At 43.6% G+C, this 24,316-nt stretch overlaps 1 protein-coding gene across 1 annotated transcript in view; it reads left to right on the top strand.

Annotated features, from left to right (window-relative positions):
• The first annotated feature begins 5,131 nt into the window (after positions 1 to 5,131).
• LOC125106242 (caspase-14-like) overlaps positions 5,132 to 24,316 on the top strand; it is a 29,016-nt gene continuing 9,831 nt past the window's right edge. The window contains exons 1-5 of the mRNA XM_047740006.1: positions 5,132 to 5,657; positions 7,126 to 7,178; positions 8,676 to 8,825; positions 13,397 to 13,622; positions 14,276 to 14,392. Of these exons, the coding sequence (XP_047595962.1) occupies positions 5,306 to 5,657; positions 7,126 to 7,178; positions 8,676 to 8,825; positions 13,397 to 13,622; positions 14,276 to 14,392 (898 nt within the window). The 5' untranslated portion in view covers positions 5,132 to 5,305. The remainder of the gene's footprint in view (positions 5,658 to 7,125; positions 7,179 to 8,675; positions 8,826 to 13,396; positions 13,623 to 14,275; positions 14,393 to 24,316) is intronic.

The following is a 24,316-nucleotide window of genomic DNA, read 5'->3' as shown; positions in this document are numbered from 1 at the left end:
CAATTTTTTTTTTTGTTTATGGCCAAATAATACTGTGTGTCCATATGAGATTTTATTTATCCATTCATCAGTTGATGATTATTTGAATGGTTTCCACTCAGGGGCTCTTATGAATAATGCCACTTTGAATGTTCCTGTGCTGGTGTTTGTGTGGACCTATGTTTTCATTTCTCTTGCGTAAATAGATGCCCAGGAGTGGAGCTACCAGACCACATGGTAACTTTCGAACCATTTGAGAAACGACCAGACTCCGTACCATTCTACATTCCCACATCCACAGTGCAGAAGGGTTCAGGTTTCCCCACATCTTCCTCAACACTTGTTATTGTTTTGTTTATTATACCCACACTCGGGGGTTCCCAGGTGTTTCTGTCAACTTTCAAACTTAGGAAAGAGCCATTACATTATCCAAACAGCAGGAAGGGGAATTTTGGTCTCCGGGTTAAGAATATGGGCTGTGATCTAGGTGGTTCTAGATGGAAAGCCTGGTTCTCTACTTATTTAGACATAATTGCAATTGTTCCTGGAAAGTGGGCATACTAATGGTGAGGGTAAAAGAAGCAGATGTTTCTGGTACCCTGGCTTAGTTTCCTAGGGCTGCCACAACAAATTCCCACAAATTAGGTAGCTTCTAGCAGAAATGTATTCTCTGTTCTGGAGTCTATGGGTCTGAAATCAAAGCGTTAGCAGGGACATATGTTCTCTGAAGGCTGTAGGGGAGGATAGCTCTGGACTCTCCAGGATTCTGGTGGTTGCTAGCAATTCTTGGCACTCATCATTCCAACCTGGCTCTGTCTCCACAACGCCACCTGTGTGTCTGTCTCTGTGTCCAAATGTCAAGGACGTCGGTAATTGGATTACAGCCCACCCTCCTCTAGAATGTCTTAACCTGATTTCATCTACAAAGATGTACCCTATTTCCAAATAAGGTTACATTCTTAGGCACTAAGTGGGGGGGTTAGGACTCCCAGCATACTCTTTGGGAGCACACACACTAAGTTTAATTGTAAGTTTAAGTTTACACTTTAGGGTTTAGGTTAAAGTGTCCTATTCAAAATAGAGCAGTATAGGAGAGGACAGATAGGATCCTAAGCACAGAATCCCCCTGGGCCTTGATGATCTGTGTGCGTGAGGCCCTGTGCCAAGAAAAGTAGGAGATCAGGTAAGACTGGAAATGTGTGCTGGTTCGGGAATGGAGGGAAGGCCAGTCACCATGGTTGTAGTAGCTGCCTCCTAAGAACTGGGTCCTTGGCAGGTTGGGGCAGAGAGGAGACCCAGAGGTATAGAATTCACTCCAGTTTGCTCACTTTATACTTCACTGGTGAATTTCAGTCACAAGGGTCACCGATTATGTTCATTACGATGTGGTTTTAGAATACAGGTATGGTTCAGTGGGGTAGGGTCCTGAGCCGATGACCAAGAAAGAATTCTTGAGATGTCTTTGGTGCAAAATGGGGTTATTAAAGCACAGGGACAGGACCTATGGGCAGAAAGAGCTGCTGCCTGGGATATAAGGGGTGGCAGATTATATTCTATGGGGTTGGGGGAGGTAAGGAAAAGGGAGGTCTCAAAAGGATTTTCATATATTAAAATAGACTCACAGTATACCAGAGGCCTTGCCATTGTCAAGGTTGTTTTTCCTTCTAACCTGGCATTAACACTGAGATAGTTGGGAGCTCTCTGGAGGAACGTTACACTTTTCCTATTTGAAGCATCTGTCAATGGGCTACAGGTTATAAGGACATTTAATTTTACCTACATTTCCTTCTGGAAGGTAGGTTATTGATAGAAATGCTATCTTCTTATAAAATGCTAAGACATTTGTAAACTGAGGGAGACTCCTGTCTTGCAGGGTATAAGTTAACTATTTGTTTTACCTTTCCTCAGCTTTAGGGCAGTCAGGAGTGCCTGAGAAATGTCACGTAAATCCCATCTGGGGGAGAGGGAAGTTGTGGGGTGTCAGCTTCTGCTGCTTCCACAGCTTGCCTTCTCTTCCCTCATCAATTAGAATGTTCTTTTGGGGGAAAAAAAAAAGATTTGGAGAAACAGCTTCATTTCCTCTACATGTGGAGTAAAACTGGAATTTGCCCTTTTTAACCCTGATTCCAAAGGCAAGTGGCCCTGGATATCTCCATATCCCAGGCCCCAAGAATTTGTTTTTCCTCTTCTGTAGTCTGTCACAGCTATTAAAGTTTGTGAGTTTCAGCCGGCTGGAAACAGTGCCCAGTGCCTTTCAAAAACTGATTTGTTCTTGGCTGCCTCAGACTTAAGGCAAATTATTTAGAGCAGAGCTTTGTGGAAGGAAATGCTCATCTGACCACTACAGATAAGGCCTGGTAAGGCATGGGCCAGAAAAGGACAGAAGCAAAGCTTTCAAGCTCTTGTTACATTCAGTTTCCAGAAATATATTACAAAATATTTCTGTCACAAAGAGTTCTAAGAGCAAATGGTACCTTGTCCCTTTATTCCCATCACCTAGAGGATTATCAGGATCTTGCTCCCCTTTGTCTTCCTACTCTCCCCTTTACAAAGTCTTTTAAAAAGCAGATTCCAGGGGCGCCTGGGTGGCTTAGTGGGTTAAAGCCTCTGCCTTCGGCTCAGGTCATGATCCCAGGGTCCTAGGATGGAGCCCCACATCAGGCTCTCTGCTCCTCAGGGAGCCTGCTTCCTCCTCTCTCTCTGCCTGCCTCTCTGCCTACTTCTGATCTCTCTCTGTGTCAAATAAATAAAATCTTAAAAAAAAAAAAAGCCTCAGCCTTCAGCTCAGGTTATGACCTCAGGGCCCTGGGATCGAGTCCTGCATCTGGCTTTCTGCTTAGCAGGGAGCCTGCTTCTCTCTCTCTGCCTGCCTCTCTGCCTACTTGTGATCTCTGTCAAATAAATAAATAAAATATTAAAAAAAAAAAAAAAAAAAAAGCAGATTCCAGACACAGACATCACACCATTTCACCCTTCCATAGTTCATCTCTAAAAAATAACGAACATTTTTCTTACGTAACTACATTATTATCCCACCTGGAAAACGTTAACAAATCTGTTGCATATCATCCAATACCCAGCCCATATTCCCGTTTCAAAATGTCTCAAAATGGATTTTTTTAGGGGAGCCTGGCTGGCTCCGTCTGTGGAGCAAACCCGCTAGATCTTAGGGTTGTGAGTTGGAGCCCCACATTCAGTGTAGATGTAGGGGATACAAAGGCAGAAGGAACTGTAGATAAGATTAAGTGTCCTTGGGGCACCTGGGTGGCTTAGTGGGTTAAGCCTCTGCCTTTGGCTCAGGTCATGATCCCAAGGTCCTGGGATCAAGCCTGGAATGGGGCTCTCTGCTCGGTAGGGAACCTGCTTCCCCCCAACCCCCACTACCTACTTGTGATCTCTGTAAAATAAATAAATAATTAAAAAAAAAAAATAAGTGTCCTTAAAAGCTGCAGCCCATTGACAGATACTTGAGGCAGGCAGAGTATAAAGTTCCTCCAGGAAGCTCCCACCTCTTAATGTCAATGCCTTGCTAGATGAAAAGCAACCTTAGTTTGACAATAGCAAGGTCTCAGGTTTCCAGTGATTCTTCTTTAGCATATGCAAATCCTTTTGGAACTCCCCGGAGCTCGATCTCCCTCAGCCTCAAAGTAGGTCATCAGTTGCTGTTCACAATCCTGGGGCAGCAGCACCCCTAGTACTTTATGTACTTTCTGCCCTTGAGTCCATCCTCATGCTTTAATAAAATCACCTTTTTGCACCAAAGACGTCTCAAGAATTCTTTCCTGGCCCTTGACTCTGGACCTCACCAGTATTCCAAAACTACATTATAGAGATTATTTAAAAATAAAATCTTAGAGGTGGCTCACTTGCTTAAGCCTCTGACCCTTGGTTTGGGCTCAGGTCATGATCTCAGGACTGTGGGATGAAAACACCATGGGTTCCTGCGCAGCTGGGAGTCTGTTTGAAGAGTCTCTCCTGCCCCTCCCCCAACCTGTTTGGGCAGACTCACTCTCATATTTTTTTTTTAAGAATTAAATCTTGAAAAGAAAGGAAAACTTTTTTTTAAAAGATTTTTTTTTTTAACTTATTTGACAGACAGATCACAAGTAGGCAGAGAAGAGGCAGGCAGAGAGAGACAGGAGGAGGAGGCAGGCTCCCTGCTGAGCAGAGAGATCGATGGGGGACTCGATCCCAGGACCCTGAGATCATGACCTGAGCCGAAGGCAGAGGCTTTAACCACAGAGCCACCCAGGCGCCCCGGAAAACTTTTTTTTTTTTTACAGTTGGTGAACTGGAATTAGGATGCAGACAAGGTCCTCAGATTCCTTCATCAGATCTCCCACAGGGTTAAGTAATTTTGAGTTCTTGAGGGCCTTATCAAATCAGAGAACCTAATGTCAGTGACAGCAATGGGCAGTTGCCAAGCCGAGATCTGCTCCCCAAAGCAGTGTCCCTTCCATGCCTCCCAGGCTGAGCACTGTGCATTTCCAACTTCTTGTTGACTTCAAATTCTCAAGTCTCAATTTTTTCACCACTCCATCTCCAAAATAAGCTGGCTGAATGCAGTAGTCTCTAGGTGTTATTTTAGCGTCCAAGGTCTTCCCAGTGGTTCTTCCAACTGGGAGCCAGTGGATTAAATAGCTGATAAACACTCTGGATCTAAGATCAGTGGTTCTCAAAGGAGGCTGCGCATTGGAATCAACTGAAGAGCTTTAAAAGCCGCTGATGTCTGGGTCTGCCACCCGGAAATTCGAATGTAATCAAGCTCGGTTGTGGCCTGGGCACGAGTAGTTTTAAAAGTCACCCAGGTTGGGGCGCCTGGGTGGCTCAGTGGGTTAAGCCGCTGCCTTCCGCTCAGGTCATGATCCCAGGTCCTGGGTTCGAGCCCCACATCGGGCTTTCTGCTTGGCAGGGAGCCTGCTTCCTCCTCTCTCTCTGCCTGCCTCTCTGCCTACTTGTGATTTCTCTCTGTCAAATAAATAAATAAAATCTTAAAAAAAAAAAAAAAGTCACCCAGGTGACCCTAACGCGCAGCCGTGGAAGAGAGCCACCGAGGAGCCCACCTGACTTTTCCTAAACCAGCTCCAAGGGTTAACCCGGAGCTGGCGGGGCGGGGGCGGAGCCTCGAGAGCGGGGCGGGGCGGGAGAGGAAACGCCGCGGGAGAGTCCCGGTCACCGCGGCCAGTGCGCTTGGCTGTTGCAGAAACGAACGGAAACGCCTCCGTTTTACAAAACAAAGCGGAGAAGCGGGAGGCGTGCGCGGTCTGGGTGCTGACCTCGGCGGTGGGTCCCTCCGGTCCGGGCGTTTCGGCACCTTTGGGTGGCGATGGAGAGAGGCCTGGAGAGCTGCCGGCGCTCGGAGTCCAACGGTCTCCGGGCGCCTCCGATCACCGCGGCCGTGGACCTGCAGAGCCGCGTGCAGGAGACCCTGGACCTGCTGTCCCCGCAGGAGCTGAGCAACTTCCGCATCTTCCTCAAGTCTGTGGACGAGGAGCCGCGCGTGACCCCCTTGCGGCTGGAGCTGGCGGGCAACAGCAAGGAAAGGCTGGCGGATCTCCTGGTCCAGCACTACTGCGAGCCCGCCTCCGCATCGCGCGTCCTCATCAAGGTGCTGCAGCAGCTACGCCGAGCCGACCTGCTCCGCCGCTGGCAGGGCGCCGGGGCCGCAGACGACCGGGGTGAGTTGGGGGCGGCCAGGTACCCGGGCTGCGGGCCGGGCCTGGTGAGCCGGGGATACTGGGGATGGGGGGGCCAGGCCCGCGTAAGCGCGGGGTTTGGCGCGGCTGCCCCCAGGGGTTCCGGGCTTGGCTCGGGGGCGGGGCGCCCGGTTTGACTGGGGTGCAGAGCGAAGAGCGGGCGGGCGCCCTGGGACCCAGTGACGCGCGGCGGGAAGTGGGAGCCGAGGGGTGGGGGGCGGGGGGCGAAGGGGCAAGCAGCCCCGAGAGTAGCGGTTCCCGAGCGCGGAATCCGAATGACCCGTCGAAGAGCAGCCATCAGGATCTACCAGCACATTTTGGGGTGGACTCAGAGATCAGATCGACTCAGCAGGCCTGAGATGCTTTGTTAACATGTACCTTCAAGAGATGATGATGTGGGAGGTTTCCAAATGATGCAGCGAGAAGCGCGGTATTGGAATTCCCGCTGTCGCATCTCCAGGGGATGTGTGGGGCGGAGGGCTCCTGTTCTTGCACACCATAGGACTATTTGCCATTAATCCAGGAAGATGTGTCTTATGGTCAAGAAATGCAGTATGTAACAGGTTAAGGGAGGGGCTCTGCCCCTCCAGATTTAATAAACGTATGCACACTTAAGTGCGTGTGAGACAGAGAAAGCAGCACTTACATGGGAGCCATCGAAGTAGACACTAAAATACACCGTGGGTGACTGCCGTTAGCGTGCTTACGATCTGACTGAGCTTTGAGGTGTGTTACCGTTGCTGGTGTTGTTTATATTTGTAATGAGCGGATCACAATGGTAATGGCTCGCCGAACACCACCGTGGCGTGTAGGCAGCCTGCCCCGCCCGGAGGAGGCTGGCTCTCCCTGCTTTTCGTCACCTGTACCAGCCCCATCACACGAGCACTTCAGGTGTTCTCAGCTCTTTAGGCTTTGAGTCTCTCTTACTGTTGGCAAAGTGGGTTTTTTTTTTTTTTTTTCCCAGAATCATCCAGACTACACAAGATTATGGCTGTCCACTGTTGGATGCACCCAATAAATATTTGAATTAAATGCTAAGAGATTATGTTAAATTAAAACAACAACAACAACTAGTTCCCTTTATTATGTCTTGCTCTCCTCTTCAGGAAGTACAAGTGCAGTAATGTCAAGCAATTACACCTTGTCCTTTTTATTGCTTGCCTGTCTTTCTGCCCTTGGACCTAACTGAGTCTAAGGGAGGTCTTTTTTAAGTTTCTAGCCTTGTATGAGTTTGAAAGAGGGTGTGTTCATAATCCAAGGAACCTGTTCTAAAATGAGGTTGAAGCCTGCTGGACCTGAAAGCCTAAGAGACAACAGAATTCCCTGAGAAGAGCTTCCTGTAAACAGGAATGACAGTGGATTGATTGAAAAGGGAAAAAAAAAATGTGGAAAAAATAATGCAGTAATGCCCTTTTTCTGTTTTATTCTCTTTCCATGAAAATTCATTCAGAGATTCCAAGAAAGATTCTAAAGAGAAGCTATGATTGTGTGGATGGCGAACTGGTAAATATTTTTGCTCTTACTCCAGCACTACACACTGGTTAGGAATGAGGGTACTTAGCCACTTTAGCTGACATTGGAATATTTTTTATGCTGCTCTTGTTGGTTAAAGGAAACTATCTGTATGGTTGTCTCAGGTGGTCAGATCTCACTGCTTTCTGTTATGATTGTGAAAGATAAACACGAGCCATTTAAAACTGCTGTGCCTGCATTAGCCAAACAAGGTAGGCACTGCTGTTATTTCTGTTTTATAAATCAGGAAAAATGAGGCACTGGAGGTTTGAAGATAACAGGCTGTGTGGCCTTGGATGGATGGCTATTTAAATTGCTGATTGTAGGGTTTGTTTGCTTATTTTAAGTTTTATGATGTAAAATTTCAGCAAATACTAAAATAGAATAGAAAGACAAATCTCTCAAACTCCAGCCCAATATACTTATGACCTTGCTTCAGCAAATTAGTAACTTAGAGCCAATCTTGTTTTGCCTGGTTCCCGGCCCATTATTTTAAAGCAAATCCAGATAACCTATCACATTCATCTACAGATACCTTAGTATGAACCTCTAAATCTTTAGTATGAGAAAGAGGTTGTTCAAAACAACCTCAGTACCATTATTCTACCTAAAAACAACTTCCTTAGTGTGTACAAAGATGCGGTTGGAATTCAGATTTCATTGATTGGGTCCTGTCTTTTTTTTTTTTTTTTTTAAGATTTTATTTATTTATTTGACAGAGAGAGATCACAAGTAGGCAGAGAGGCAGGCAGAGAGAGAGGAAGGGAAGCAGGCTTCCTGCTGAGCAGTGAGCCCGATGCCGGGCTCGATCCCAGGACTCTGGGATCATGACCTGAGCCGAAGGCAGCGGCCCAACCCACTGAGCCACCCAGGCGCCCCGATTGGGTCCTGTCTTTTGCAGGTGTTTTTTTTGTTTAGTTTTGTTTTTTTAAATTTTTATTTATTTTTAAAATTTCTTTCCAGTGTTCTAGAATTCAGATGTGTTGTTTGAATCAGGATGCGGACTCATACAAAGTCAACACAATTATTATAGCCTATTGCTTTGGTGTCTTAAGGCTCTTAACTTAGGATACTTCTCCCTTCTTTAACCTTTTTTCTTATTGTTTACTTATTGAAGAAACCAGGTTGTCTGTAGAATGTCTCCTATTCTGGATTTGGATGACTACAGCCCTGTGTGGTCATTTACTCTACTCCTCTGTCTGCCATGTTTCCTTAAACGGATAGTGATAATTATACATAGGCATTTAACATTGAGATTGGCCTATTAGTCCTAGTGCAAGGAAGATATTTGAAAAAAGGATAAGTCTAGTCACGCCTCCCCCCACCCTCCTTCCATGACTAATAAGAGACAATCCCTGTTGCAGCTCTGATCTGAACTGGGAAACCTCACCATTGATCCTAAAAGAAACTCATTATTTCATATCTGTGATGTGTTTGGATTTCTGAGTTTCATTTGGTTTAAATATTTTTGGCTTTCTTGGAAAATAGGACTGTTATGACTTGAGAGGCAAGCGGAAGGCTTTCGTCATGTGCGTGGAGAAGAACAGACCTGGGGCTCACCGGGACATCTGTCTGATGGAGGAGTGGCTTGGCCAGTGCCGGTTTGAGCATACACAGTGCATTGATCCTAACAAAATGGTAAAATTAAAAACAAAAATGAAAAAAATGTAACTTGGATCTTATAATTTTCCTTTATTTTATTTTATTTTTTAAAATTGGGTTTTGGAGGGGCACCTGGGTGGCTTAGTCAGTTAAGCATCTGACTCTTGGTTTCCACTCAGGGTCCTGCGTCTGACTCCATGCTCAGTGGGCGAGTCTGCTTTAGGATTTCTCTTCCTCTCTCACTGCCCCTCCCTCTGCTCATGTTCTCTCTCTCTCAAATAAATAAATAAATCTTAAAAAAATAAAAATACTGGGTTTTATTTATTTTTTTTTTTAAGATTTTATTTATTTATTTGACAGAGAGAGATCACAAGTAGACAGAGAGGCAGGCAGAGAGAGGAGAGAGGGAAGCAGGCTTCTTGCTGAGCAGAGAGCCCGATGCGGGACTCGATCCCAGGACCCGAGATCATGACCTGAGCCGAAGGCAGCGGCTTAACCCACTGAGCCACCCAGGCGCCCCAATACTGGGTTTTAATTCCTGGCAAGAACCAGGACTTGCTGAGCAGTCCCATGAAAGTCTTCATAAACTTCCTGATGCTTTTGTAATCTTACGTGTGTGATACCCTGCCTCCACTTCCAGTCAAGCAGGGACCTCTTGGGCTCCAATCTTGGCTAGGGCTACGCAGTTGAAGAGGAAGGGGACCCAAGAAGGCATTCTAAGCAAGATGGGCAAGGAGGCCCAAAGATAGGGCGTGAGTCTGGAGTAGGCAATTTCCAGAGCCTTTGGGAGCAGGAAAGACCTAGAAACCCCTTTGAGAGTCACCAGGAGGCTGGTTTCTTGCATTCCAGCAGTGTGGGTCCTTGCGGGATTCACTTAGAACCTGGAAGAGGTGTAGAGAGGGAGTGATAGCCCTGGGAGGAATTGCATGTGACCTAACTAGATGATAATGAACATATAATGTGGAAGAGCCGTGGTGGGAACTTTTGAACCCTAGGTTAGTCTTGACCTAGACCTAGCTCTTTTAGGGGTAGTAACATAGGAAAGCCCTTCCTAGATCCCAGGAGTCCCTGCTAATGAATGTCAAGGAACAGCATAGCAGGGTCTTTTGGATCACGTAGATTGCCTCTTGAGCGGGAATCCTGTCTATTCCTGGTTCTCTTAAATCTGGTTCTCACTTGGGGCGGGCCTGATTTGTCCCCCTCGTTTGGCAGTGTAGAGACATTTCTGTTGTCTCACCTGGAAGGTACTGCTGGACTTAGTGGGGAAGAGCCCCCTCAGCAAAGATTTTTCTGGCTCAAATGTCCATAGTGCCATAGTTTTCAGCAGCCCTGCCAGAAATTGACTATTTTTCTCTCCCGGAACGGGGTTGATGAGAATGATTGTTTTGGAGGGCTGTGGTGATAATGAATGAGCTCCTGTGTCAAAATGCCCAGAAGAGCAAGTGCGCAGTAAGCTTTGATTTTATCATAATTTCAGGAGGTAAAAATAGACTCTTTCATTTTCCCCAAGGATTGTACCAGAATCTCTTACATATTGCATGGTTTGAATCCAGATGACAGATACTGCCAATGTTCCTTTCGTTTATTCTCTTAGGGGCCTCGAGTGGCTGCTCTTCCTGCATTCTGGCAACGTTTAGTTTATTTGTAAATATTAGCAGTTTTACTGGCAAAAGTATTTCATTGTTCTTAGTTTCATTTTCCAGATTATTAATTGGTTATTAGACATCCTTTGGCCCTTATTTTCCTTCGATAAATTGTTCTGTTTCCTTTGCCCTTTTTCCTACTGGGTCATCTTTTTCCTGCTTTTAGAGTTATTTTTCTGGACTTATTCATTTACAAATGTAATGCAGATACTTTTCTCTTGTCTCATTACTTGTCTTTTGATTCTGTTATTGTCTTAAGTTGTATAGAAGTCTTTTTAAATTTTTTTGTGAGTAACTTGTCAGTCCTTTCTTGGAGGTTTCTTGGTTTTGGTGTCTTGATCAATCCCGTGCCTTCCCAACTTAAAAAAATGTTTAAATTATTTTCTCTGTACTATTTGTGTAATTTAAGGTTTCCTTTCTAAGTCTCTGGAATTTTATTTTTTTTTGGTAAGTGTGTGGTAAGAGGCCTTACCATATGTCCAGATGGATAGGCAGCCGTCTCAGCATCTACTGAATGATGCATCCTTCCCCCACATATTTGAACCTTTATCATGAAATAAGTCCTGTATCCAATTTGATTGGTTTCTGGAATCTAAAATATTCCATTCATATATTTGTTTATACTTCTGCTGGTAAATCACTGTTTCACTCACTGATTTTTTTTTTTTTTTTTAGGACATTTTGATGTCCGGTAGGACCTAGACCTCCTTTTTTATCCCCCCTCCTTTTTGACTTCTGAATATTCTTTTTTTTTTTTTTTTAAGATTTTTTATTTATTTATTTGACAGAGAGAGATCACAAGTAGACAGAGAGGCAGGCAGAGAGAGAGAGGAGGAAGCAGGCTCCCTGCTGAGCAGAGAGCCCGATGCGGGACTCGATCCCAGGACCCTGAGATCATGACCCGAGCCGAAGGCAGCGGCTCAACCCACTGAGCCACCCAGGCGCCCGACTTCTGAATATTCTTGACACTTCCTGAACATCATCTGTTCTCTATGAGCTTGAGAATAATCTGGTTAAATTCCACTGAAATCCTTTGGGAGTTTGATTGCCATGACATGGAATAGAGATTCATTTGGAGAGAATTGGCAAATTAATAGTATTAACAGAAGCATGGGCTTGTCATGGTGTTTGTTGCCTCTTCCCTAAAGCTTTCCTTTCTTCATTTAGGTAATGTGTGTTTCTTAGGTTTATTCCTAGGTATTGTCCTTGTTTGGGTGTGATCATGAACGGGACCCCCTTTTCGTTATGTGGTTTAAGTGATTGTTGCTAAGGCATCTGGGTGCCTCAGTTAAGTGTCTCCCTTCAGCTCAGGTCATGATCTCAGGGTCCTGGGATCAAGTCCCACATAGGGCTCCCTGCTCACCGAGCAGTCTGCTTCTTCCTCTGCCCCTCCCCCTGCTCATGCTCGCTCTGTAGTCTCTCTCTCAAATAAATAAAATCTTTAAAAAACATTAAAAAAATTAATCATCGTTGCCAGGTAACTGGTTGGGGGAAGCATTAGATCTTTATGAGTTAATTTTGTGTCTGGTCAGATGTCTGGTCGCTAGTTCCAGTAGTTACTTGGTTGATTATTTTATATTTCCAGATAGTCAGATAGTCACAGTATTTGTAAGTAATGAATTTTAGCTCTTTATTTCCCATATTTAGACTTCATTTTAAATATTTTTGATGTAAATTCAATTTAATTAACATACAGTGTATCACTAGTTTTAGAGGTAGAGTTCAGTGATTCATTGGTTGCGTGTTAACACCCAGTGCTCGTTACATCAGGTGCCCTCCTTAATGCCCATCACCCAGCTACCTCATCCCCCCACCAACCTCCCTCCAGCAACCCCCAGTTTATTTCCTATGATTAAGAGTCTTTTTTGGTTTGCCACCCTCTGCTTTTATCTCATTTTTCCTTCCCTTCCCCTATGTTCATCTGTTTCGTTTGTTAAATTCCACTTATGAGTGAAATCATGTGATAATTCTTTTTCTGACTGACTTATTTCGTGTATAATACCCTCTGGTTCCATCTACGTCCTTGCAAATGGCAAGATTTCATTCTTTTTGATGGCTGAGTAATACTCCATCACACACATATATCACATCTTCTTTATCCTTTCATCTGTTGATGGACATCGGTCTCTTTCCATAGTTTGGCCACTGTGGACATTGCTGCTATAAACATTGGAGTGTACACGCCCCTTTGGATCACTGAGTTTGAATCCTTTGGATAAATACGTAGTAGTGCAATTGCTGGGTCATAAGATAGTTCTATTTTTAACTTTTAGAGGACCTTCCATACTGTTCTCCAGAGTGGCTGCCCAGTTTGCATTCCCACCAACAATGTAAGAGGGTTCCCCTTTCTCTGTATCCTCACCAACATCTTTTGTTTCCTGAATGGTTAATTTTAGCCATTCTGACCAGTGTGAGGTGGACTTCATTTAACTTTTACTCACTTTATTGAAGTGAGGAGCTGGGATCTTGGCTATGAGGGGCATGGGAGCAGTGATAGCAGCCATTCCTGCCTTGCTTCTCTCTCTGGGGGGCTTGATTCTGATGACATCTCCCCATAGGTTCTGGCAGGTGTATATTATTGGTAGACACTTCCATTCCCTTCCATTTCTAGCTTTTTGAGGGCATTAGTTTTAGAGAATAACAATTTTTATATGTTAAAACAAGCTAATAATATAAAATTTACATACACTAGCCCCTTGGGGAGCTGTCATTCTGTTGTATTTTGTGGTAGAGAATTGGAAATGCCCTAATTCTCTCAAAAAAGAACCAGTGGCACAAGAAGAAATCAACTGAAAGGGAAGTGACAAGTTACGGAACTGGTATTTATCTCATACTAATCCTGTTTGAGTTGTGATTTCTTTTCATATTTGCCCTGTGTTCAGATTGCTTAGGAAAGGGGCTGTCTCTAGCATTTCTGGTTTTTCTTACCTCCAGTTCTTTTGAATATGTTACCCTATTTTACAGGAGTTAATTGAGAAAATAAGATCATTTCGTGATGGACTCAATGAAAGTAAAGATGATGTTGGCTGTTGCCTTGTTACCCTTATGTCCCATGGAGAGAAAGGCTTTATTAAAATGGAAGATGGTGAAAAAGTCAGCCTGGAGGACATTTTTGAAATGTTTAATAATAAAAATTGTCCAGCACTGCAGGAGAAACCAAAGATCTTTATCATCCAGGCCTGCAGAGGAGGTAAGTGAAGACTTCTTTATGGCAGTCATGTTTCTAAGAAATTCTCATACGGATGATTATGAAAAGAAAAGGAAGTTCAAAATATTTGTTTTCGTTCTCGTTTTTAAAGATTTTATTTATTTATTTGACAGAGAGAGACACAGTGAGAGAGAGAGAACACAAGCAGAGGAAGTGGGAGTGGGAGAAGCCGGCTTTCCATGGAACAGGGAGCCCGATGTGGGGCTCGATTCTAGGACCCTGGGATCATGACCTGAGCTGAAGGCAGATGCTTAATGACCGAGCCACCCAGGCGCCCCTATTTGTTTCTTTAAAATCAGAGGCCCCTCAGCTGATGTCACTTCAGTCATGTAGTGTAGTAGGGCTTTTTGGCTGGGAGGAAGGGATAGAAGGGGAGCTTGGGCTGAGGAAGGGTCTAAGTCACGTCACTGGGGGGGCAGGGGACCTCATGTCTGAGAGAGATGTGTGCTGTTTCCAAGGGCCATCCCACCATCCATGGGTTGCCAGGTGGCCTGTGGAGCTGACATCCAACCTCTGTAGCTTCTGCGGATACTTCTGTCTCTTGTGGAGATACAAGCTCATTGGAACTTGGAGTGAGGGCTCCTGGTGTCTGTGGTGTATTACTGTAGTTTGTACTTTTGTTCTTCAACAAACAGAGAAAAGAGACAGCGGTGTCGAGACAGACGATGAACCCATGGAGTCTGATGACGTAGCTGAGAAGAGGAGGCTGCCCACGTTCAGTGATTATTTCATCATCTATCCCACCCAGGCAGGTGAGACATGAGGGTAGATGACAGTGACACGCACTTTTCTTCCACAAAGTCTGGGTCATGCATATCTTTTTTTTTTTTTTTTTAAAGTTTTAAAATTATCAGTGCTTTACAAATTGACATGTATAAGGAGAATTCTTCAGGAACCCATCCATCTCTCTTTACACATGTTCTCACTTTCAGAGATGACAGGTTGACATCTTACTGTCCATTTCTTCTGGGAAGGTATAACCCTCTGAGCAAAGTATCACATGGTAAATAAGATCATTGACTTTCCTGTGAAAAAGGTCTTGGCCCAAAAGCTAGTTCTGCCATTTGCTATATTGGAGAACTTCAGTAATTTTTTATCTCTAGATATATCAGTTTCTTTTTTTTTAAAGATTTAATTTATTTATTTGACAGACAGAGATCATAAGTAGGCAGAGAGGCAGGCAGAGACAGAGAGAGGGGGAAGCAGGCTCCCCGCCGAGCAGAGAGCCCGATGCGGGGCTTGATCCCAGGACTCTGGGATCATGACCTGAGCCGAAGACAGAGGCTTTAACCACTGAGCCACCCAGGTGCCCCGATGTATCAGTTTCTTCATGTAAAGTGGGAATGATGGAATTTACTTATGTCATTGAGATGTTATGGAAACTGAGTTATATAACTGCAGACATGTTTATCATAATAACTGGCATAATAAATCCAAAAAAGGAAATTAGCTACTGTTATTACTAATACATTATGCTAATAATATTATTATCATCATTACTTCATTACTAATACTATTTTTTTTTTAAAGATTTTATTTATTTATTTGTCAGAGAGAGAGAGAGGGAGAGAGAGCAAGCACAGGCAGACAGAATGGCAGGCAGAGGCAGAGGGAGAAGCAGGTTCCCTGACGAGCAAGGAGCCCGACGCGGGACCCGATCCCAGGACTGTGGGATCAGGACCTGAGCCGAAGGCATCTGCTTAACCAACTGAGCCACCCAGGCGTCCCTAATACTATTATTATTAATAATAACATAAGGTCCAAAAGAATCTTGTGTGTAAAGAGCCACCCCTTCACTTGGTGCACTTGGAGGAGAGCTAGAATTAAGAGGTCAAGGACATTTCTTTCGCTGGCCTTTTTTTTTTTTTTTTTTTTTTTTTAAATCATCTCTGCACCCAACATGGGGCTTGAACTCACAACCTGGAGATCAGGTGTCACGTACTCTACCAACTAAGCCAGCCAGGTGACCCCCTTTAAATTTTTTTTTTTTTTAAGATTTTATTTATTTATTTGACAGGCAGAGATCACAAGTAGGCAGAGAGGCAGGCAGAGAGAGAGGAGAAAGCAGGCTCCCTCTCTGTCGAGCAGAGAGCCCGATGCGGGGATTGATCCCAGGACCCTGGGATCATGACCTGAGCCGAAGGCAGAGGCTTTAACCCACTGAGCCACCCAGAAGCCCCCCTTTAAATGTTTTTATCTTAACTTCTTTCATAGAGGATTAAGGCAATTTATAAAAATGTATATGGAGGGTGCCTGAGTGGCTCAGTTGTTTGGCAGCTGACTTCAGCTCAGGTCATGATCCCAGGATCCTGGGATCAAGCCCCACTTTGGGCTCCCTGCTCGGCGGGAAGCCTGCTTCTCCCTCTCCCCCCGCTTGTGTTCCCTCTCTCTCTGTGTGTCTCTCTCTCAAATAAATAAAAATCTTAAAAAAGAAATGTATATGGACTTCAAGATAAATTGTCTGGAAGAAATGTAAACAAAGGAACATAGGGGAACAACTTAAAATGAAACATACTTAGTGGTAAGATGTGAAAAACAGCCCCATTAAAGTGAGATGTAAGATTTCACTCCTTGGTTATTTACCCGAGAGAGATGAAAGCATGTTGCCTCCCAGAGACTGGCACACAGATGTCCACAGCAGCCTTATTTGAAGTCATCAAAGACTAGAAACAGCCCAGATGACCATCAACTATTTGTGGTATGCCATACATGTACTACTACTTGGCAATAAAAAGAAATGAGCTGCTGGTGCCAACCACCCACAGAATTAATATGGAGCGGTTAAGGGTCAAGGTGAGGAACTTCATGTTCCAGTTTTATTGAATGTATGCATTTTATGACTGTGTGCTGGGCTCTGTGTGTTGAAGGACTAGAGATGCAGTATTGAACAGAAGAACTAAATATCCTAAATATCTCCCCCTCCTCGGAACTTATGTGCTAGTTGGAGACAGACAATAAATATCGAGAAACTACATATTGTGCTACTTTATGATCCCATTTGTATAAAGTTCAAAAACAGTCGAAACTGACCTGTGGTGTTAGAAATCAGGATAGTGCTTGCCCTCCTGCGTTGCAGTGTTTGGGGTGCTCAGGACCAGAGGGAGCAAGAAGGGGACTCCTGGTGTTCTGGCCCCATCTTGTTTCTTGATGAGGGCACCAGTTATAGGGTGTGTTCATTTTATGGAAATTTATTGAGCTGTTTTAGATCCCTAAGCTGTGCACACTTTTCTGTGCGATGGTTACTTTTCAGTGGAATGTTTACCAGAAATAAAGTATGTTGCGTGACTATTGCTATGGAGAAAAATAATGCAGGGGCAAGGGATATAGGGAGTATCCCAGGGCAGGAGTGGAGATTGCAGTTGTTGTTTTTTTTTTTTAACAAATCTTATTTATTTATTTGACAGAGAGATCACAAGTAGGCAGAGAGTGAGGGGGAAGCAGGCTCCCTGCTGAGCAGAAAGCCTGATGCGGGCTCGATCCCAGGACCCTGAGATCATGACCTGAGCTGAAGGCAGAGGCTTAACCCACTGAGCCACCCAGGCGCCCTGGAGATTGCAGTTTTAAAACAGATGTATAGAGATGTCCCCTCTGGGAAGCTGATGGTTATGTAGACACTTGGGGGACACGAGTGAGAGTGAGCTGTGCAGATATTTGAGAGGATTTGTGTTGTAAGCTAAGAATACTTCGTCATACAGCACTATCAAAAACTCTGTGTATAGACAGATACACCACTGGGGATAGAAGAGAACCTAGAGGCAGAACCAGATATGCAGGGAAACTAGACAGGTGACAAAAAAGCCATTTCTGATCCGGGTGGAATGAATGGGCTGTTCGATAAATAATGCCGGGAAAACCGGCTTCTCCGTGGGAGAAAAATAAAAATTTATTTTCACATTTCTTGGCCCAGGGTTCATTACATCTTTAATCGTGTGAAATATCCAGTCAATCGATAGTAATGCCCCTTTTATCTCTGGTATCTGTGGCTTTCTTTTACTCTTTATCAGTCTTGCCAGTGGTGTCTTCAGTTAAGAACCTGTCTTTACTTTTGTTAATCCCCTCTCATATCTGTTTTTGGTTTCATTAATTTTGACTCTTGTTCCCATTGGTCTTCGTTTTGGGGGTGTTTATGCTACTCTTCTTTCTCTAGCTATTTCAGGTAGGTACTTAGCTCATTGTTTTTGATCTTTTAAAAAATATAAGCATTTTTAGAGCTCTAATCCCTTCTGAGCACTGCTTTCACTTTGTCCTTCACATTTTAACATGGAACATTTTTATCCTTCAGTTCTAAGAGTTCTTAGATTCCCATTGTTCTTGTATGTGTTAGAACTATGTCTCTAAATTTCTGTGTTGGGATTTTAAAATTTGTCCTTTGGTTACGGACATCTGGTTCATTTGTGCGAGGAACTGAGAAAGAATATGGACTACGATACAGATTTTTTTTTAAAGATTTTATTTATTTATTTGAGAGAGATAGAGAGAGCATGAGCAGGAGGCAGAGGGAGAACCAGGCTTCCTGCTGAGCAGGGAGCTGAATGTGGACTTGATCCCAGGACCCTGGGATCATAACCTGAGCCGAAGTCGACGCCCAGCCAACCGAGCCACCCAGGCGCCCCTATAATATGGATTTGAAATCTATTGAGACTTGGGTTATGCCTTGGTCATTAGTAAACTTTTTTTTTCCCTTAATTTTGAAGATTTAGTTATTTTTTAGGGAGAGAAAGTGAGAGCATGTGTGCCTGGTTGGGGGCGGTGTGGGCAGAGGCAGAGAATTTTCTCATAGATTCCATGCTGAGCAGGGAGCTCAACGCAGGGCTCCATCTCATAGACCCTGAGATAAACCAAGAGTCGGACACTTAACTGACTGAGCCACCCAGGCGCCCCTCTGGTAAACTTTTTTGATGGCATCTGGTATCTCCTAGATACTCTGTGTGTGCTTAATGAAGAATAAACGTTCTGCACTTGTTGAATGCAGGGCTCTAAATATTTCTATCAGTTAAGCATAATTGTGTTCAGTTGTTTTGTGTCTCCACTAAATTTGTCTCTTTGACCTGCCAGTATCTGAGATAAGCGTGTCCATACGTTATATTACTGGTAGGCCTGTCTGTTTCTTCTGTAGTCCCAGTGGTTTTGCTTTATTTTGACACAACTTGAGTAGGGCCATACGATTTTAGAATTGTGGTGAAATATATAGAAGAAATAAGACAAAATGCTTTAAGCACTCTTTAGTGAACCTACTGTCCCAAGTAGTGGTTTTTTTTTTAAGATTTTATTTATTTATTTGACAGAAAGAAATCACAAGTAGGCAGAGAGGCAGGCAGAGAGAGAGGGGGAAGCAGGCTCCCCGCTAAGCAGAGAGCCCGATGCGGGGCTCGATCCCAGGACCCTGGGATCTGACCTGAGCAGAGAGCAGAAGGTTTAACCCACTGAGCCACCCAGGCACCCCTAAGTAGTACCTTTTTTGTGTTAGTTCATTTTGTCTGGAATTTATATAGGTACTTGAATATTCTTTTGCTGCATATTGGCCTGGTATACTGTTCAAACTGTTTTCTATTAACCTTTTTGCGCCTTTATGTTTTAAGTGGGTCTCTTTTAGATAGGATATAGCTGGGTTGGTTTTTTTGTTTTTTAAGATTTAGTTATTTATTTGACAGAGAGAGGATCACAAGTAGGCAGAGAGGCAGAGAGAGAGGAGGAAGCAGGCTCCCCACTGAGCAGAGAGCCCGATGCGGGGCTCGATCCCAGGACCCTGAGATCATGACCTGAGCTGAAGGCAGAGGCTTAACCCACTCAGCCACCCAGGCACCCCTGTTTTTTTTTTAAATTTAGTATGACATTATCAATCTTTTTACTGGTAAATTAGGGCAATTTGTCTTTGTTACGACTATTGATATATTTGCCCTTTTCCCATTTTGTTTTGTGCTATTTATTTTTCTTTTGCTTTATTTCCTTCCTTTATGGCCCTTGTGTTTGCTTGATTTTTAGTTTGGCATGTGAATCTAACATTTTTGTCCCCCCTACTGATCTAGAGGGTAGACATCCCATAATTCTTTTTCTCATGGTTCCTCATGAAATTTTATACATATGCAGTAGCCTAAAGTTAATTTTAAAAAAGCTTATTTTTACTCCCTGATGAGTCAAGGAACCTTGAAACACTAATTCCCGTTACTTTTTGCCCCACCTAAGTGCTACTTTTGTTTAACATTTTTCTTTATTTTTTGTGTCTTGTTTAACATTGTTTATATAAAAATATTAATTTGTTTTTTTTTTTAAGATTTTATTTATTTATTTGACAGACAGAGATCACAGTAGGCAGAGAGGCAGGCAGAGAGAGAGGAAGGGAAGCAGGCTCCCTGCTGAGCAGAGAGCCCGATGCGGGGCTCGATCCCAGGACTCTGGGATCATGACCTGAGCCGAAGGCAGCGGCTTAACCCACTGAGCCACCCAGGTGCCCAATATTAATTTGTTCTTAAATTGCCTTAAATTATCCTTTCCACTGCCCCCTGGTTTTCTTCTCAAGATGTCAGTTTAACACACTTACATCAAATGTGTTGGTATACACTAGGGTGGCAAGCACTATTCTAGGTAACGCCTAGTCCTTTTTTTAAAACCCCACAAATTACAATATTTTTTTTAAAGATTTTATTTCTTTATTTGAGAGAGAGAGAGAGAGAGAAAATGAGCAGTGGAGGAAGGGCAGAGGGAGAGAGAGAAGCAGACTCCCTGCTGAGCAGGAAGCCGGAGGTGGGGCCTGGATGGGGTTCCATCCCAGGACTCTGAAATCAGGACCTGAGCCACCCAGGCGCCCCTTAAAGGAGGTGGAACGTGAATGATAATCTGAAAGGCACTTGGAAACTACAGCCGTTCAGTAGGTTGACAGTTGAGGAATAATATTGATAGATCATTCCTCACTTAGGTCCTTTTTTTCTTTTTCTTTTTTTTTTTTTTTTTACGATTTCTTAGAGAGAGAGAGAGAGAGCATCACTAGGGGGAGGGGCAGAGGGGGAGGGAGAGTCTCAAGCAGGCTCCCCACTGATCAAGAGCCCGAAGCAGGACTCAATCCCACAACCCTGAGATCATGACCTGAGCTGAAATCAAGAGGTCAGATGCTTAACCGACTGAGCCACCCAGGTGCCCTCAAGTTAGAACATTATTACAATAAGTTTACAATCCACGTTTGTTTCTATTTATTCATGTGATTACCATTTTGTTCTCCATCCCTTCTTGAATCTCAGCCAATTTTTCTGGGTTCATTTTCTTTCTTCCTGAAGTATATCCTTAAGAAATTCATTTAAGGAAGATTTATAGATGGTGAATCCATTTGAGCGCCCAAATCTGGCTGATTATTTGACAGAATCTATGCTTGTTTCTTCTCGCGATTCCATGTTCTATTTCCTTAAACATTTCAGACGGTTTTACATTTTGTACCTAATACTTCCAATGCCTTTCAGGGGGTCACTCCTTGGGTTGCTTCTGTTGACTGTCCCTCATGGTGGCTTGTTTGTGTGTTTGAAGTCTTAGTTAATTTGTTGACTCTTAGTCTGTGGGACTCCTGGGAGCATGAATAGGGAATACTTTTCTTTAGGGAGGATTATTACTCATGTGGAGCACTGCAACTCTCTTTGGGGTCACAGGCGAATGCAGGAATCTCTGGCTGAACTCCAGCACCTCCCGGGCACACCTTTAAGGCTTTCGTGCCCTCGCTAGAGGTGGTCCTAGTCCTTTGGACAGGGTGCAACTCTGCGTTTCATGTTTACTTTCTGCTTCAAGCTCAGGTTTCAGTTTCCTCATTTGGAAGAATAGGTGCCTTGGAGATTTCCATGAATTCCCATCAGCCCAGGATAGCATTAAATTATTTATTTTAATCAAGTTTTACATCTGGAGGAGCAAAGTGGAAAATTTGGAATATGTGTTAAAATCTTTAGGGTTATCCACTTTTATTTCATCAGACAACACATAAATGGCCTGGCAGTACCGAGTATATGTGGGGATTTGGGAGCAACAGGTACTTCCGTACACCACTGATGAGAGCAGATTAATCCTACTTTTTGGAGAGCAATGTGTGCTTCCTAGTAAAGTTAAAGATATGTTTATCCCATGACCCGACAGTTTCACATCTGCATATATACCTTAATGCTGTGGTCCCCAAATTAGGGGGCCACAGTGAAGTCACACGGCTGTACTTAATTCTGGGAGTCACTAGCTCAAGGTTGTTTATGGTTTCTACAATTAGATTATGCTGCATTCTTTTCCATGATACCCTATCTTGGGGGAACTAGGTTTTGGAGGGTTGCTGAGATTAAAAAGCAAGTGCTTAGGTATTCTAGGTTGAAAAGTCATGCAGAGAGAGCCCAACAAGTGCATACATCGCATTAGTAAGTAATTATGGTTCTTTGAGAATGAAATAAAAATATTACTTGTCTTTCAGTTTGTGTGAGTTTTTTCACCCTGAGTGGCCAATAAGTTATTTAGATAATAATACTGAGCTTAGAGCTAACTGCTTGAGTAAATGGAACTCTGAGATACATCTTTTGGTCTAGGAGCAATGCAAAAAAAGTTCCTAAGACACTAAGGGCACCATGAACTGAGAAAGTTTGGGAACCTCTGCATGGGGGAATCTTCTGCACATGTATATACATGAGATGGGATGACCAACTGCCCCAGTTTGTCCAGAGATGGAGGGGTTTCCTGGGATACTGGACTTCCCAGTGTTAAAACTGGAAAGTGGGTGAATGAGGGTGCATTAAGCACTCGAATCTGGGCACGTCTTTGAAATTGTTTATAGTAGGGAGAGTGAAGTGGCTAGAAAGCTAAAAACCACTGAAAGTGGTTTGTATTCATACTGTAGAATGTACTGTACCCCAGTTGAAAAGAAACAGAGTGGAGAAGTTTTAAATGGAACAGTAAATGAAGATAAGGCAGCTATAACAATACAGATCGTATGCCTTTAACATACAGATTTGAAAACAGTAATACAATCTATTATGACTGAACATATAGTGGTAAAAGTATAAAAATATGGCACAAAGAACAGCCAACATCTTTGTAACAGGGACTGCTTCTGGTAGAGTACAGAAGGTAGGGAAGTGGGACAGAAGGTAATTGGGGAGAAATTTCAAAGGAAGATTCAGCTGTATTTCACCAGAAGAGAAGAGCTGGAACAGATAAAGCAAAATGTTAAAAGCAAAATGTTTCCTGTTTGTTAAATCTGGGTGGTGGATGCATAGGCCTTCCGTACACTATTCTGTGTTCTTATTTTGTTATTTTTGAAGAGATGGGGGGGCTAAAGAAAGAAATTGGAAACTGTAGATACAGCAACTCTGACGGAGTTTTGCTATAAAGGGAGTTGAGAAATAGACAATCTGGATGGGAGCAAAGTTTTTGTTGTAAAGATGGGCGGTACTGGTGCACAGCTGCTGATTGAATGATCCAGTAGAGAGGGGACTTTTTCTTTCTTTCTTTTTTTTTTTTAAGATTTTATTTATTTATTTGAGAGAGAGAAAGAGAGAAATAGAACACAAGTGGGGTTGGAGAGGGAGAAGCAGGCTCCCCACTGAGCAGGGAGCCCAATTCGGGACCCGATGCCAGGACTCCAGGGTCATGACCTGAGCCCAAGGCAGACGCTTAACTGACTAAGCCACCCAGGCATCCTGAGGAGGGAGATTTTTAGGAGAGACTGCAGGAGCGGCAGCTGGTAGAGCCGAAATTTTGAGCTTAGGCTGCATACATCTACAGGGATTAAGTTAGGCTGATTTTTCAAATGGAAGAAAGAAGTTGCCCTTCTCCTCTGTGGGGAGTACTTCAGGAAGAGCAGATGTGAGGAGGAGGGGAAATTCAGAATTTGAAATGGTAATTAGCGGTCCCAGCAGACAGGCAAAGAAGGCAGTTGATTCTTTAAATCTGGAATCAATTGAGTGAGCTGCATTGGAGAGAGAAATGTGGGAGTCATCAGCTTGTAATGTTATTTAAAGCCATAGTCCTGGATGAGGTCATGGGCCTTGCACCAACATTTATAGAATGTCAGGATGGAGAAGAGTCAGCCATGGAGACTAAGAAGGAGCACCCACTAACATGGGAGAAAACCAGGTGGGTGTGGTGTGCTGGAAGTGTTTTGAAGGAGGGAGTAACAATGTCAGACCCTGCTGACAGGTCAAAAAAGGAGGTGGACACAGAATTCATTGGGCATCTTGACAAGAATAATTTGGGGTGTGGACAAAATTGTGGACTCAAAAGAGTAGAACTACAGCTACATCGGATAAAAAGGATCAAACCCCAGAAATCAAACCTTGAGTACAAAAAAGTCACAGTAGACTTGGCTTTGTGTTGCTTTTCTTTATTTTTTTTAAAGTTCAAAGGAAAACACAATGTGTTGTTCAAGAATAGTATATAAAAGTATGTATGTATATGGTAAAACTGACAGCGGTGTCTGTGTGGGGGAGACGGAATAGGGTCTGGGAGGAGCACACAGGTGGGTGCGAATCTTCCTAATATGTGAGTCAGTGAGCAAAAGACCCAATAGAACATTGAGTTTGGGCTATTAACTGATAATTCCTAGGGAACACCATTAACCTGGAGAAGATGCTCGATTTATAAGAAGAAAGTAAACAATACTGGAGTACTACTTTTTATCAGATTGGCAGAGATCAGAAAGTTTGAATGTATGCTCTTGTTGAAGAGGT

This window comes from Lutra lutra, chromosome 1 (genome assembly GCF_902655055.1).
Source record: "Lutra lutra chromosome 1, mLutLut1.2, whole genome shotgun sequence".
NCBI lineage: Eukaryota > Metazoa > Chordata > Mammalia > Carnivora > Mustelidae > Lutra > Lutra lutra.
The sequence above is the reverse complement of the archived record's forward strand: the minus strand, read 5'-3'. Positions and strand labels throughout refer to the sequence as shown.